Raw genomic sequence first — 12,473 nt, forward strand, 5'->3', positions numbered from 1 at the left:
TTAACAAAATAAAAATGACTCGGACTTCTGTTGTTTGGTAATGACATTTATAATTACACTTCTTCATTGTAAATAGAGTTTTTCTTGGAGATTTTAAAGAGTCGTAGATTTGGTTTGTGTCGTGGATGATTTTCTTTTTCTGCCTGTTTCGTCAATCACCAACAAAAGCAGGTCGGATATGGCGTCACGACTACGTGTCCGTAATAATATATTATTACTATTGATAGCCGAATCAGCCAATCATCATAGATAATGAGGATCAAGGGGAGTGTCTTAGCCTGGCCAATAGGAATGCCTTTAATCTACAGCGGATCATTCTTTGTGGTTTTCTGTGCGGCGCCATTTTGATTGAAGAATTGTGAGTAGTGTCTGCGGCGGATGCTCCGTAAGATATTCTCCCACTTTAAACCAATTTATACCTGAGTCGACTGACGTTTTACAGAAACTTTGCAGTTTTTTTTGAAAATGGCCACGGGAGCAAATGCGACTCCCTTAGGGAAGTTGCACCCCAGTATCGGCGCTAAACGAGGATTTGACGCTGGGCCTGGTTCGGGGAACGGGCTGATGCCTGTGCCGGCGCCACCCGCATCCTTCCCTGCGATACAAGCTTTCCAGCCCCCGATGCCTGTCGCAACTTTTCCACAGCCACACCAGTTCAGCCCGGCGCCAGGGTTTTCGAACCAGGCTCCACAACCGCCGCCGGGGGCCGGACTAGTAAGCCCAGGTAAATTAACGACCAACGCAATATCCCGCGAACACAACAAGCACTTGATGCGGCATGGGTTAATGCTAGCTAGCTAGCCAGCTAATGTAGCTAACTAACATGGCCTGACGTCAGAGGCCTCGCGTCATGCCCTGCACGAAATGGAGAAGACAATGCCAATGTAAATCGATAAATTGATATAAGTGCAACATGAACGTTAGTTTGGTGACTTTAGAGATTTGCTTTTACCATGATAACATGTATCACATTGAACTCAAATCAAAGGCTCAGCTAGCCATATGGCTGCAGTTAAACGTTTCTTGTATCATGAGGAAGTTAACACAGAGCTGAGATGTAAGTTACATGTTTAATGAGTAATATAATACTTGACGACTGCACTCTGCTATTTCTCTCAAATTTAAAGGATGATATGTTGAGCCCAGCTTTATGGATCGTAACTTCTCATCGCTTGTCAACTCCGCTGTTTTGCAAGGTCATGTCAATTGGTGCTTCAATTGACGTTCATCCTGTAACGTGCGTCGAAGCCGCAACCAAAATGCACTAAATCCCCCGTTTCTCGGTAGATTTCGGTAAGAAATCCAGGAAGAAGAGTCGTTGGAGCAGCGAGACGCCTGACCAGAAGACGGTCATACCAGGCATGCCCACTGTTATTCCACCTGGATTGACCCGGGATCAGGAAAGAGCTTATATAGGTAAATGTTTATTAATTATCTCTGGTTAAAAATGTCACTGCGTTGATTTAAAATGCAGTTTTGTTATGTCTCATCAATTGCATCTGTTTGAGGTTGTAGTTTTCTTACTTGATGCATACCAGTGTTAATGCTACAAGTCTGTGCTGTTTGCTGCGTTCCCAACAGCTAGAGCTCTCTTAAGGAACCAACAAGATGCATTAGCAACTTTGAATTACCCTTTCATCTAATCACTGTAACATTTCTGTGTTACACCAAAAGTGAAATGTCTAATTCTGCTCCAACTGTTGAGATGAAGCAATAGCTTCTGATGCATAGTGATTATAACTTGATGATGTAAGGTGGCAATTAAGCTTATGTCTCTTTTAATGTAGGATCGTTGTGGTGTACTTACAGTTTGCATACCATCGGGCACCCATTAGCAAGAGGAGTTTGACATAGATGATTAAACACCACTGCTTGCTGATATCTGTCCTGAAATGCAGGTCACTGTTACATGTCTTGCCTGATCCCTTTACACATCATCAGTAATGTTCCTGTGCATGGAGACGTTCCTCATAATGTTCTAACATGCTAAAGTATGCTTCTGTTTATATTGGTCCAAGTGTGAGCAATGCTGCTTCAATGGCAAAACAGTCCATCATATTTAAACTATTCAACCAGTTGGTTTAGTGGGCATATCAAATTGAGAAACAATTTCATTGTATTCTTAGTTTGGCCTGCAAAAAAAAAAGGGGGATCATATGATTCCAGTTTTGTACTACATATGCCTTTCAGCAGCAGTGAAGCACCAACACACTGTCTTCACAGGCCCTCAGCTGGGTGTTCTGAAGCAAATGAAACCTTTTGTCAATAACTGACTTTGTTATTGATGTTCACTCATTGGTAATGGTTGTACTTCCTTGGTATGTAAACATTCATCTGTGCCCACCTCTCCTTGTCATATTTATCATTTCCTTTGCTCATGTAGTAGACGCCCTAAAATGATCCAAGGGAAACATTTGAAGATGCAATTTCTGTCAGCCACGATTCACAGACCACATATTCATCTCTTTAATCCAGACTAATCATTGCAGTGATCAGTTAATCTCTGTTTGGGGGTTATTTTCATTACAATTTTCATGATGTGCATGAGATGACTGATTGATTTATTTTTTCACTGCCTTCAATATATAAGGATTGTTTCTTTGTCACTGCAGCCCCTCAGTATTAGATCTATGGAGTGACAAGAGCGATGGTCATCACCCGTTTTCTTATTGAAACTTGGAAAACAAATAGACCAATCAGTGATTTATATATTTTTTTAGACCAGCTGTGTCCTTAAAATGCCAAAGCCTCTTAACACAATATACTACAGTATCTGAAGCCCCGTCTCCTTGGATAAAAACCTCATCCGGTGTTAAAAATGGTAAAGGCATTTTTAGGAATCACAGTCTAGTCCTTTACTGACATGTTGCCATGTTGATTCATTGTCTGAGAAAGGGTTAGTCCTGTTTGTGCTAATGTAAATTTACCTCTAGAACGTATTGGGGAAATGCCTTAGTCTTATGAGATGTTCATTTGATCTCCCTTTGTTTTTCTAAACAGACTCACCATTTGTTGTTTAACCTTAGTAATAAATGGGACAGTGCTCTCATGTGCAGAGCGTTGTCTCCCTGATGTTGTTGTGGTAACCAAATTTCTCTCCATCCTTGTTTTTCTTTCCTAACCTGAATTCTTCCAGTCCAACTGCAGATTGAAGACCTGACTCGTAAACTGCGTACAGGAGACCTGGGAATCCCTGTTAACCCTGAGGACAGGTCGGAAAACGATTAAACCCTCGCACAGTAACATTTTCTCTACCTTCTTGACTTTTGGAAGAAAAATGTTGATTTTCTGTATATATGTGGTTGTTAGTCTAAATATCAAATTGTATAGTAATAAGCTTGTAGTTATTTTAATTAGGTATCTTCTAATTGAAGGGCAGTTTTTTTTTAATATGTTAGGTTAATGCACTTATCCAAAACCTAATGCCAGAGGATAATTGATCTACATTATTATCTTTATTAGGTCAATTAATGAGTTGCTCACTAGTAAGCAGACATCTTTCTACATATACTGGGACTGATATCAGTGTCCGTCATTTTAAATAAGGCTTGAATAAAAATTTAGATTTTCTGAAAATACGATAAGTGAAACATTTGGACACTAATTAGACAGCTGTGTTGTGAACAGCACCAGAGCTGCAGCCTGCAGAACGATTATGTACTGGTAAATGCCCGTCAGTAACTGTTTCAACAAAACATTATAATTATAAACTTCAAGACTGTTTGATTAAACTGCATTAGTTTCAGCTAATAGATCCTAATTAACTGACCATTTAGTCATTTTTTTACTCCAGGCAGTGTACAATTACAAAACCCACATACATCTGAAATGTTCAGTCCATAAATTAGTTTTTATTTCTATATATATTAAAGTGAAATGGGCAGATTATAATTAGCTGTTAAAATGTAGCTCTTGTGCCTTTTTAAGTACTTATTTATATGAATAGAAATATTGTATTTTAAAATTAGACATCAATTTCTCCTTGACTGTGGCAGAAGTAGTTGACCTAAAGAAACACTCAATGACGGGTTAACTTTCTGGCTTTTTTGGAGGTTTTAGTAAAATCTCGTCTTCCTCAGAGGAGGAAGAGGATCATAGAAACTACCATCTCCTGAAGAAGATGGTGAGATCCAATTTTAAAGCTTCCAAAAGCTAGCAAGTTGACCTTGAGTTGAGTGGTTTCTTACTTTTATTGATTTGTCAGATAAATGTTTACAGTTTGGTGAGATCTATGTTAAACCACAGTGTAGCGTCAAGCAAAGTTTGAATCTTATGTATTTGAAAGCCAAATACATTAGATGAAAATAGTTTTGCCGGCGATGGTATTCCAAATGGAAAGGAGTAGACTATGAATGCTTTGGGAACCCACTCTAGGTAGTTCAATGTTAGTTGAGTTTAGGTGTTTTTTAGGACTATTTGCTATTTAACTCGACATGTCAGTGGAGTTGTTGCTTCAAATTTAGCCTCCCACTTTTTACTGCATGAAGGTTAAAACCACTGCTTGTTCGTCTGATGTAGAGTACTGTGTGAACCTATGAATGAATACACGTACAATGTATTACCGTTTTCCTTTGAAACAGGCTTGGGTCAATACACTACTTATAATTGTTTTAATGACATTGAAGATCTTTTTTAGGCTTGTAGTTGAAATAGAATTGGCTCTTTGAATATAATTAATTTAATTTCATAATTCAGACTCAAGTTTTTTTTGCTTTTCCTGACTTGCACATTGGAAATTATATATTTTTGACAGTAATGACTTGTGGCCTTCACTGTGCTATATCAGTGATCAATAGGTTTTTCAATACTGATAACTAGTTCTCTCGTAGCAGGGCTTAACATTTCCAACCAGGGGGAAGGGAAAGTGGGGGGCGTGTGCCAGTTTTCAGTCTGGACTTTTTAGGTGCCGAAGACGCAATAGCTTATAACATAGTTTCCATAAGGATCTGTTCCCACAGGAAATGGCTTGCTCTCATGAGTGTGTGACATTGACCTTTGTTAGCTAGAGTCCCTGCCATCTGTACACTGCATAGTGTTCCTCATCATAATCAGACATTTCCACAGCAACCAATAAGTCAATTGCAGAGCAGCAGAACTCTTATAAATCACTCCCCAATCTTATGTGACAGAACCAACTGGGGATGTTTCAGGTTGTCACCGTTGGAAGTTTGAAGCATAAAAGGAAAAACGTTTTTTTCCCCTCTTCACGTCACATGGACACAAATGTGGCTCTCAGGTGGGAGAGCATAGGAAAAGGTGGATATCTAATCTTAATTCCTTTTCTCTAACCCAAATTACCCCACGTCAACCTAACCCTTTTTCAAGCACAGAGCCTCCTTAACGCAGCAACACAGGTTTTCAGCATCCAAGGGGAGGTACGGACCTCTTCCGCAACGTCAACACCAAGCAACTCTCAAAGACAGCGTTTCTGCTTAGGAGTGCGAATTTTGCTTTGGTTCCTTTTTCTTACCTCCAGCTTTCCTTTCTTATAGGCCAACAATCCTGTATGCAGGTTTAGTTATGGCCATTCATTTGTTTTTCGTTTTTTCTGTGTGGTTGATTCCCCTCCACTGTTTTGGGTTAATTACCGCTATACAGCTTTGGTTGCCCCCGTTTTACCCTGAATTGTATAAATTAATCGACTCTAGCCTTTGAAACGTCAGTGCAGAGTTCCCATATAATTTTATTTTCCTTTTAGTTTGCTCTTGCACTGGCCCTTAATCAGTCATTCTTTCTGAGATTTATCTCAGTAGATCCAAATGTCTATTTAAATTTAACATAATTTATCAGATATATCATTACCTGTTGATTAGAAATTGCTACGGAAGAATTTAAATTTCTAAAGCTTTAGTTAGCTGTAGGACGAGTGTAATGGTTAACCTGCAGAGCTCCAATTCTAGAAAGGTATTGATGTTGTATTTCCTGTCTTTTGTCTGCCGTTTTCAGGTCTCCCTCTCCTGAGCCCATATATAACAGCGAGGGCAAGAGGTTAAACACCCGTGAGTATCGCACAAGGAAGAAGATCGAGGAAGAGCGCCACTCCCTCATCACTGAGATGGTTGGACTCAACCCTGACTTCAAGCCTCCTGCAGACTACAAGTAAGATTTATCTGTGTTTTATAAAAATGTTCAGCTTTCTGCTGTCATAACAGTCAGTTTTAATTAAATAGAATACAACCATTGGCGACAACCTTTTTAAACCAGTAACTGGTTTTAATCAGATCAATATGTATTAGGGCTGTCACTTTTTTGGGGGAACACAAACATCGAGGAAACCTGCCTGTATGACCTATTCGACTTCAATATTTTAAGGCTCGAAACGCATCAGTCCATCTGAAGTAGTTTATCCTAATCCAGCAAAGGGCGATCACTGTTAGTCTGACCTACTGTACACCCTCTTGATTTATCAGTCATGTAGGAAAGTAATGTTACATTGTCAGGAAAATGGAGGATACTAGCTAGAAAAGAAGTCCTGAACAGACCGTCATGATACCAGAGCATGTGAGGAGTGGTGTGTGGACGCATTTCGGCTTCTATACCGTACCAGAAAAGTAATAGTTAACAGTGAGACGGTTTGTCGGCATTATATGACAGCCTCACAGTAAATCTGTGGTCTCAAATGTTAGCAGCAGTTTAGGGGAACTTGGGAGTTGGATTGAATACATTTGAACAAATTGTGTCCAGTCAAATTTAGTCTAACTTGATATTTGGGGGAAATGTACAGCCCTACTCTATCTGTGACCTGTACTGAAAGTATTAAAGTAATATTAGTATATGCTGATCTTGTATCCAATTCTTGCAGACCTCCAGCCACCAGAGTCAATGACAAAGTTATGATTCCCCAGGATGAATACCCTGAAATCAACTTTGTTGGTCTGCTAATTGGGCCACGGTAAGTTGGACTTAATATTGCATGTTTTTATATACTACAAACAAGCTGGTTAATGACCAAGTTTCCCTTTTGTTTCACCAGGGGTAACACACTGAAGAACATTGAGAAAGAGTGCTGTGCCAAGATCATGATCCGTGGTAAAGGTTCTGTAAAGGAGGGGAAGGTTGGCCGAAAGGATGGACAGATGCTCCCAGGGGAGGATGAGCCTCTGCATGCCCTGGTCACTGCAAACACAATGGAGAACGTCAAGAAAGCTGTGGAGCAGGTTAGATAACACCAGTGTGCGGATTATCTTGTTGCCTTTCAATGATCCATCTTTGTTCAGTGCTTCACACGTGTGAACATTTCAGAATTTATCTCTATACATGGAACATGCCTTATGTAAAGTATAATATGTATTGCTAATATTGCAAAATTTACAGATACGCAACATCCTGAAGCAAGGCATCGAGACACCTGAGGATCAGAATGACCTACGAAAGATGCAGCTGAGGGAGCTTGCCAGACTCAATGGCACACTGAGGGAAGACGACAACAGGTCAGTGAACATGTCTCTCAGTGGTGAATCCGCATGTACATTTCAGTGATCAGATCATTGGTGATAGATGTGGAAGTAGGGGAAAATATTAAGTTATGGGCAAAGTCAACTCTGCTTTGTGTAGGCTACAGTCCACCAGTGACGATTGTCTCCGTTTCTTTAGGATCCTTCGTCCTTGGCAAAACGCAGAGCCACGCAGCATTACCAACACCACCCTCTGTACCAAGTGTGGTGGAGCTGGCCACATCTCCTCTGACTGCAAATACACCAGGTGATCACTTAAACAAGCCACAAAACGTGTAAAAAATTTCCAGTTTGGTTATGAGTTATGTTTTTGTAACGATGTTTGCTGTTTTGCCCTGTTTAGCACATTTGCTGCCCACAGAGCAACAGGTGGTGAGCCTCCTCAGTCGGCCCAGGACAAGGCTCGTATGGACAAGGAGTACCTGTCCCTAATGGCTGAGCTGGGAGAGGCCCCGGTCCCCACATCTGGAGGGGGACACTCCAACAACCAGGGGGGGGGACCTCGATCCTCAGGCCCCAACAACAACCAGCCACCTCCGGTAAGTTTTCTGACACATTTGATTCCATGCTGTGGTTTCCACAGAAAAGTTTATTTTGTGACCTAATTGTGTGTGTGTGTGTGTGTGTGTGTGTGTGTCAGAACCGGCCTCCTTGGATGAACTCTGCCCCATCTGAGAACAGGAACTACCATGGCATGCATGGAGGACATAGTGGGCATGGAGGACACAGTGGGCATGGAGGACACCACAACTACCCTCCACCCATGCCCAACATGGGAGGTCCCCCTCTACCCCCAAACCCCAACGGTCTGCCTCCCCCCTGGATGCAGCCTCCTCCTCCCCCCATGGGCCAGGGTCCAGGACCTCATGGACACCCTATGGGTAAGAGCGTTTTTAATTGGCAGATGTTGAATGATTTTAAGACATCACTGTTGAGATTTCCATGTCCTTGAATGTCTTGAAATGCCCAGAAGAGTAATCCAGTTATTTACAAGCTCCTCAATGTGGCTTGATGAATGAAGATCATTCAATTTGGCAAGAAAGAAAACAACCTTTGGGACCATAACAACACTGTTTTTACCCCTCCATAGGTCTGCTGCCTCCTCCAATGGGTATGATGCCCCCTCCACCTCCTCCCCCAAGCAACCAGCCACCTCCCCCGCCTTCTGGTCCACTGCCTCCGTGGCAACAGCAGGCTCCACCTCCCCCTCCAACCAGCAGCATGGCAACCAGTACACCACTGCCCTGGCAACAGAGTAAGAACCCACAAAAACTTGATAAAAAAACCTGTCCGTCATACACTCTGTACTGTATACTCAACTGTCGAATGGCAAAATGTATGTTGCATTGTTTTGTCTATTATATATGGTATAAAATGTTTCGCAAAAAAAAAGCCAAAACTATCTTTATTAAACAGTGAAATGCAAACAATGTTCTCTGTTTAGCATTAAGTGCTAAAATGGCCCTAACAATGGGATTGATAAAATTGCTTAACAGTGGTACAGTCAGAAGACTAATCATCTTTATTTTTTAAAATCTGAATAAATGCAGTTTGGTCATCAAAAAGTTCAGGTCATCTGAATCTGGTCACAACTTAACATCACATAAGCCGATTTCGAACATGAGCTTTGGAGGATCTCTGGCGAGTTTGGGTCTGGACTTTCTCCAACATTTGCCTTTCACACATGTACAACGCAGCAGGAGATTCTCTGCTCAGACGCATGCACAACAGTACAATTCTGCAGAGCGTTTTTATTCTTGAGTGTGTGTCTGTCACGTGTTATAAATCGCATCACCGCTCTGGGTGAATCCTGTGGAGCATCTCCTGCTCCACAGAATCCTGTGGAGCATCTCCTGCTCCACAGGATTACTAGGGATGGGCATTTGATTAAGTTAAGTTCTTAATCGATCGTCGGGAGAATTAACGATCGATTTACGATTAATCATTAATATTTTTGTATTAAAATTCACTATTTATAGGCTATATAAAAATGCAGTGAAAATAGAAAAAACACTGCGTGTTTCCTCATTGTGATCTTTATTACAAGGTGAGCAACTCTTGTGGCAGTTAAACGGGATCAGTTCAATGGTTACACTTGAAAATATGCGCTGCTGTACTCGTTAGTCCCGATGAGAGAGCAGCTAGCTGCTGAGAGCTAGCTCGATTTGACGGTTCTCGACCTCTTAGTCCGGTTGTTGTCACGCCCTCACTCCCGGAACCCCTCAACCAGACCCAGGTCTGTCCGGGTTCCCTTTCCCGTGGACTGAGGGTCCGTGTGCGGACATGAAGCCGAGCGAGCAGCGGAGGCTAGCATCGGGCTGCTTCCTCGAGCTGCTAACATCCTCGCTGTGCTGCCTTCAGGGCAACTCGGATATTCCGACCTCCTGTCATATAGCGAACATGCAATAGTTTTCATCGATGAAAATATAATGTCATCGATGAAATTCTTAATGATCAATTCATTGATTAATTATGCAAATCCCTAAGGCATCTCTGGACTTTATAATGTCTGAAGCAACCATACTGGCTGCTCTTTCTGGAGCCAGATGATCTGATTGACAGAAGTTCTTTGGGGGGAATAAACTTTATCGATGTCAGTAAAGAGTTAACCTCTATTTCTCCCTTCAGATACCACCACTACGTCCAGCCCTGGCAGTGGCACCCTGCCTCCATGGCAGCAGCCCCAGCAGCCTGCAGTCTCGGGAGCCCAGCCCCCACCACCCATGGGTACCCCATCCATGGTGCCGCCTCCCCCTGGCGTCCAGCCACCGTTGCCCCCTGGCGCCCCTCCTCCTCCCCCTCCGCCACCTCCCGGCTCGACTGGCATGATGTATGCACCACCACCACCCCCACCACCCATGGACCCTTCCAACTTTGTCATGATGGGAATGGGGGTACCAGGCATGCCACCCTTCGGCATGCCTCCTGCCCCCCCACCTCCACCACCCCAGAATTAAGTCTGCCACAGAAGAACCATCGTCCCGGAAGAGTTTCAACGCTGCAGCACATTGTTCTATTGTATCCAATGGACTGATATTATATAGAGCAATTCTGTGTGTATGCTCACAGAAAAAAATATAACTAGTGCTTTATTTTTTATTGATCCTTGATATTGTGAAGCCTTCTCTGAATTACTGAAAGGCTGTCAGCTCAATTTGTAAACTTGTGTAACTTAGTTATTTTTCTTGTTTTTAAATTCACATTAATACAAAGATCCTTGTGTGCATACAAAAGATGCTCCTGGCCACTTGTACTGCTGTTCTACAATACTTTGTAATGCTTGGTTTACCAAATTAACTGCTTGATAACATTTATGCTGAATAGTCTCATCGCCTCAAATGTTTAAGTCAAACCTGAAAACATGATTCATTGGATTTAAGATATTGAACTTCAGTTTGCATGTTTAATTTTAAGCACCACATTTGTACTCCTTTCAGGCTCCTTACGTTTGCTTTGAGTTGAATAAGATTGATATTTTTGTAATAACATGATGTGAAGTGTATCTTAGTTCTGTCAGAAAAACCTTTCTGTAGTACTGTCTCAGATTAATTTCCAGAAATTCCCAGTTTTCTTTTTTAAATGTATTACTTTTGTTAATCGTCTGCATCTCAGTGGTGACACTGAGTTTGAAAAGGGGCTTTGGTATTGCAGTCTGCTGGTGTCTGAACCTCTGCACTACTTGAATGTTGGGAATCTGATATCCCTTTTCTCTGCATCTCTCTGCTCTGATAAGATGCTGTGTGCAGTGTTGCTTCTTCAAGGACAAAAGTATCAGTGGCCATCGAGTAATTGGAGGGGGGAAATGATAGTTTTACTCTTTCTGGAAATTAGTTTGTAGTGTTTTGGCCCTAGTCTGAATGAATAGCAGTTGAAATCTTGCTTGGTTTAGAATTAAACTGATCCATTTCACCTTTTTGTCCTGTTGTGCAGACTTGTCTCATTTCAGGGATATCCTTTTAGGCAAGGCCTTTTAGGCTGCCTCCTTCAACATGTTGCATAACAAGTTTTTTTGTCTAGAGGGGTATTCTGCTTCTCAAGTCTCCAGGAAGCCTTCACTTAAAAGGAAATGCACAGTGTTTATAACCCATATTGTGCAAGTAGGTAGATAATCTGCTCATGTCCTCATCTATTGACATCAACAGCAGTCTTTGGTTTTACCTAAACCTGATGGAAGCAGTAATGGTGATTAGTATACTAATTTATTAAATAGAGTCCAAATGTTTCCTGGCTTTTATTAACATCTCGAGATCGTGCTCACCGGATGAAGTTTGGTCAGTTGCCATTAAACCAACATGTCTTTATTCAGTACACCACATGTAGCCTACTTATTCTAGTTCTATATTTTGGTCCCTGCATGTCTAAAGAGCGAACTGTTAATAACAATGATTTATATTTTTAGTCAAAAAAAAATTGTTTATTGAGTATGTTTTCCACAACTGAGCGACCACACTGATAAAGACAAGCCGTCAAATATATTTATTTGATAGGGTGTCATCGTATAATCAGTGATTTGAGTTTAAAACAATAGCAAAACATACAAACCAAACCGGGACTTGAATGTTAACATCAAAATGCAAATATTATCTACTCACCACTGTATCGATGGAGGGATGGGTGAAGTTTTAGGGTCCACAAAACACGTTGGGAAAAAGAATTGCATCCAAATCCAAAACAATATAAGTAACTGCGGTAAGTACACTTGTTCTTCAAACAGAAAAAAAAATAACATGCCCCCATACTGCTTGTGTGGTGTCAACCAAGTGTCCATAAGCCCTAACTTTCAAATCTGACTTTAAACGTAATTTACACGTGTTTTTAGCCTATATGTCCTCTGTGATCTAAATGTCCTTTATGATCCTCCGGATATATTTTTTTTATTGGATTTGGCTGCAACATTGTTTACCCCTAAAACTCATAAAATGATAGACATCGAAAATAGGTCATAAATATACCCTTCACATATGGGGATAGGTAAAGCTTTCTTTAATTCGGACATTAATACGGTTTATTAAGTGTTCT

At 41.3% G+C, this 12,473-nt stretch overlaps 1 protein-coding gene across 1 annotated transcript; it reads left to right on the plus strand.

Annotated features, from left to right (window-relative positions):
• Nucleotides 1-327: 327 nt before the first annotated feature.
• sf1 (splicing factor 1) lies at nucleotides 328-11,369 on the plus strand. The gene is made up of 12 exons (XM_062383801.1): nucleotides 328-724; nucleotides 1,288-1,416; nucleotides 3,137-3,212; nucleotides 5,947-6,099; nucleotides 6,803-6,892; nucleotides 6,974-7,157; nucleotides 7,315-7,430; nucleotides 7,594-7,701; nucleotides 7,798-7,993; nucleotides 8,095-8,335; nucleotides 8,545-8,709; nucleotides 10,083-11,369. Exons 1-12 carry the CDS (start codon nucleotides 466-468, stop codon nucleotides 10,409-10,411), a joined length of 2,046 nt encoding a protein of 681 aa, XP_062239785.1. The 5' UTR covers nucleotides 328-465; the 3' UTR covers nucleotides 10,412-11,369.
• The last annotated feature ends 1,104 nt before the right edge of the window (nucleotides 11,370-12,473 follow it).

The sequence above is a fragment of the Platichthys flesus genome, chromosome 24, assembly GCF_949316205.1.
Source record: "Platichthys flesus chromosome 24, fPlaFle2.1, whole genome shotgun sequence".
Classification (NCBI taxonomy): Eukaryota; Metazoa; Chordata; class Actinopteri; order Pleuronectiformes; family Pleuronectidae; genus Platichthys; species Platichthys flesus.

Excerpts from the sequence above, each read along its gene's own strand:
- sf1 (XM_062383801.1), top strand. The coding sequence starts at position 466 with ATGGCCACGGGAGCAAATGCGACTCCCTTAGGGAAGTTGCACCCCAGT. Across the intron at positions 1,417-3,136 it reads TCAGGAAAGAGCTTATATAG|TCCAACTGCAGATTGAAGAC; the intron begins GTAAATGTTTAT and ends GAATTCTTCCAG. Across the intron at positions 7,158-7,314 it reads TCAAGAAAGCTGTGGAGCAG|ATACGCAACATCCTGAAGCA; the intron begins GTTAGATAACAC and ends CAAAATTTACAG.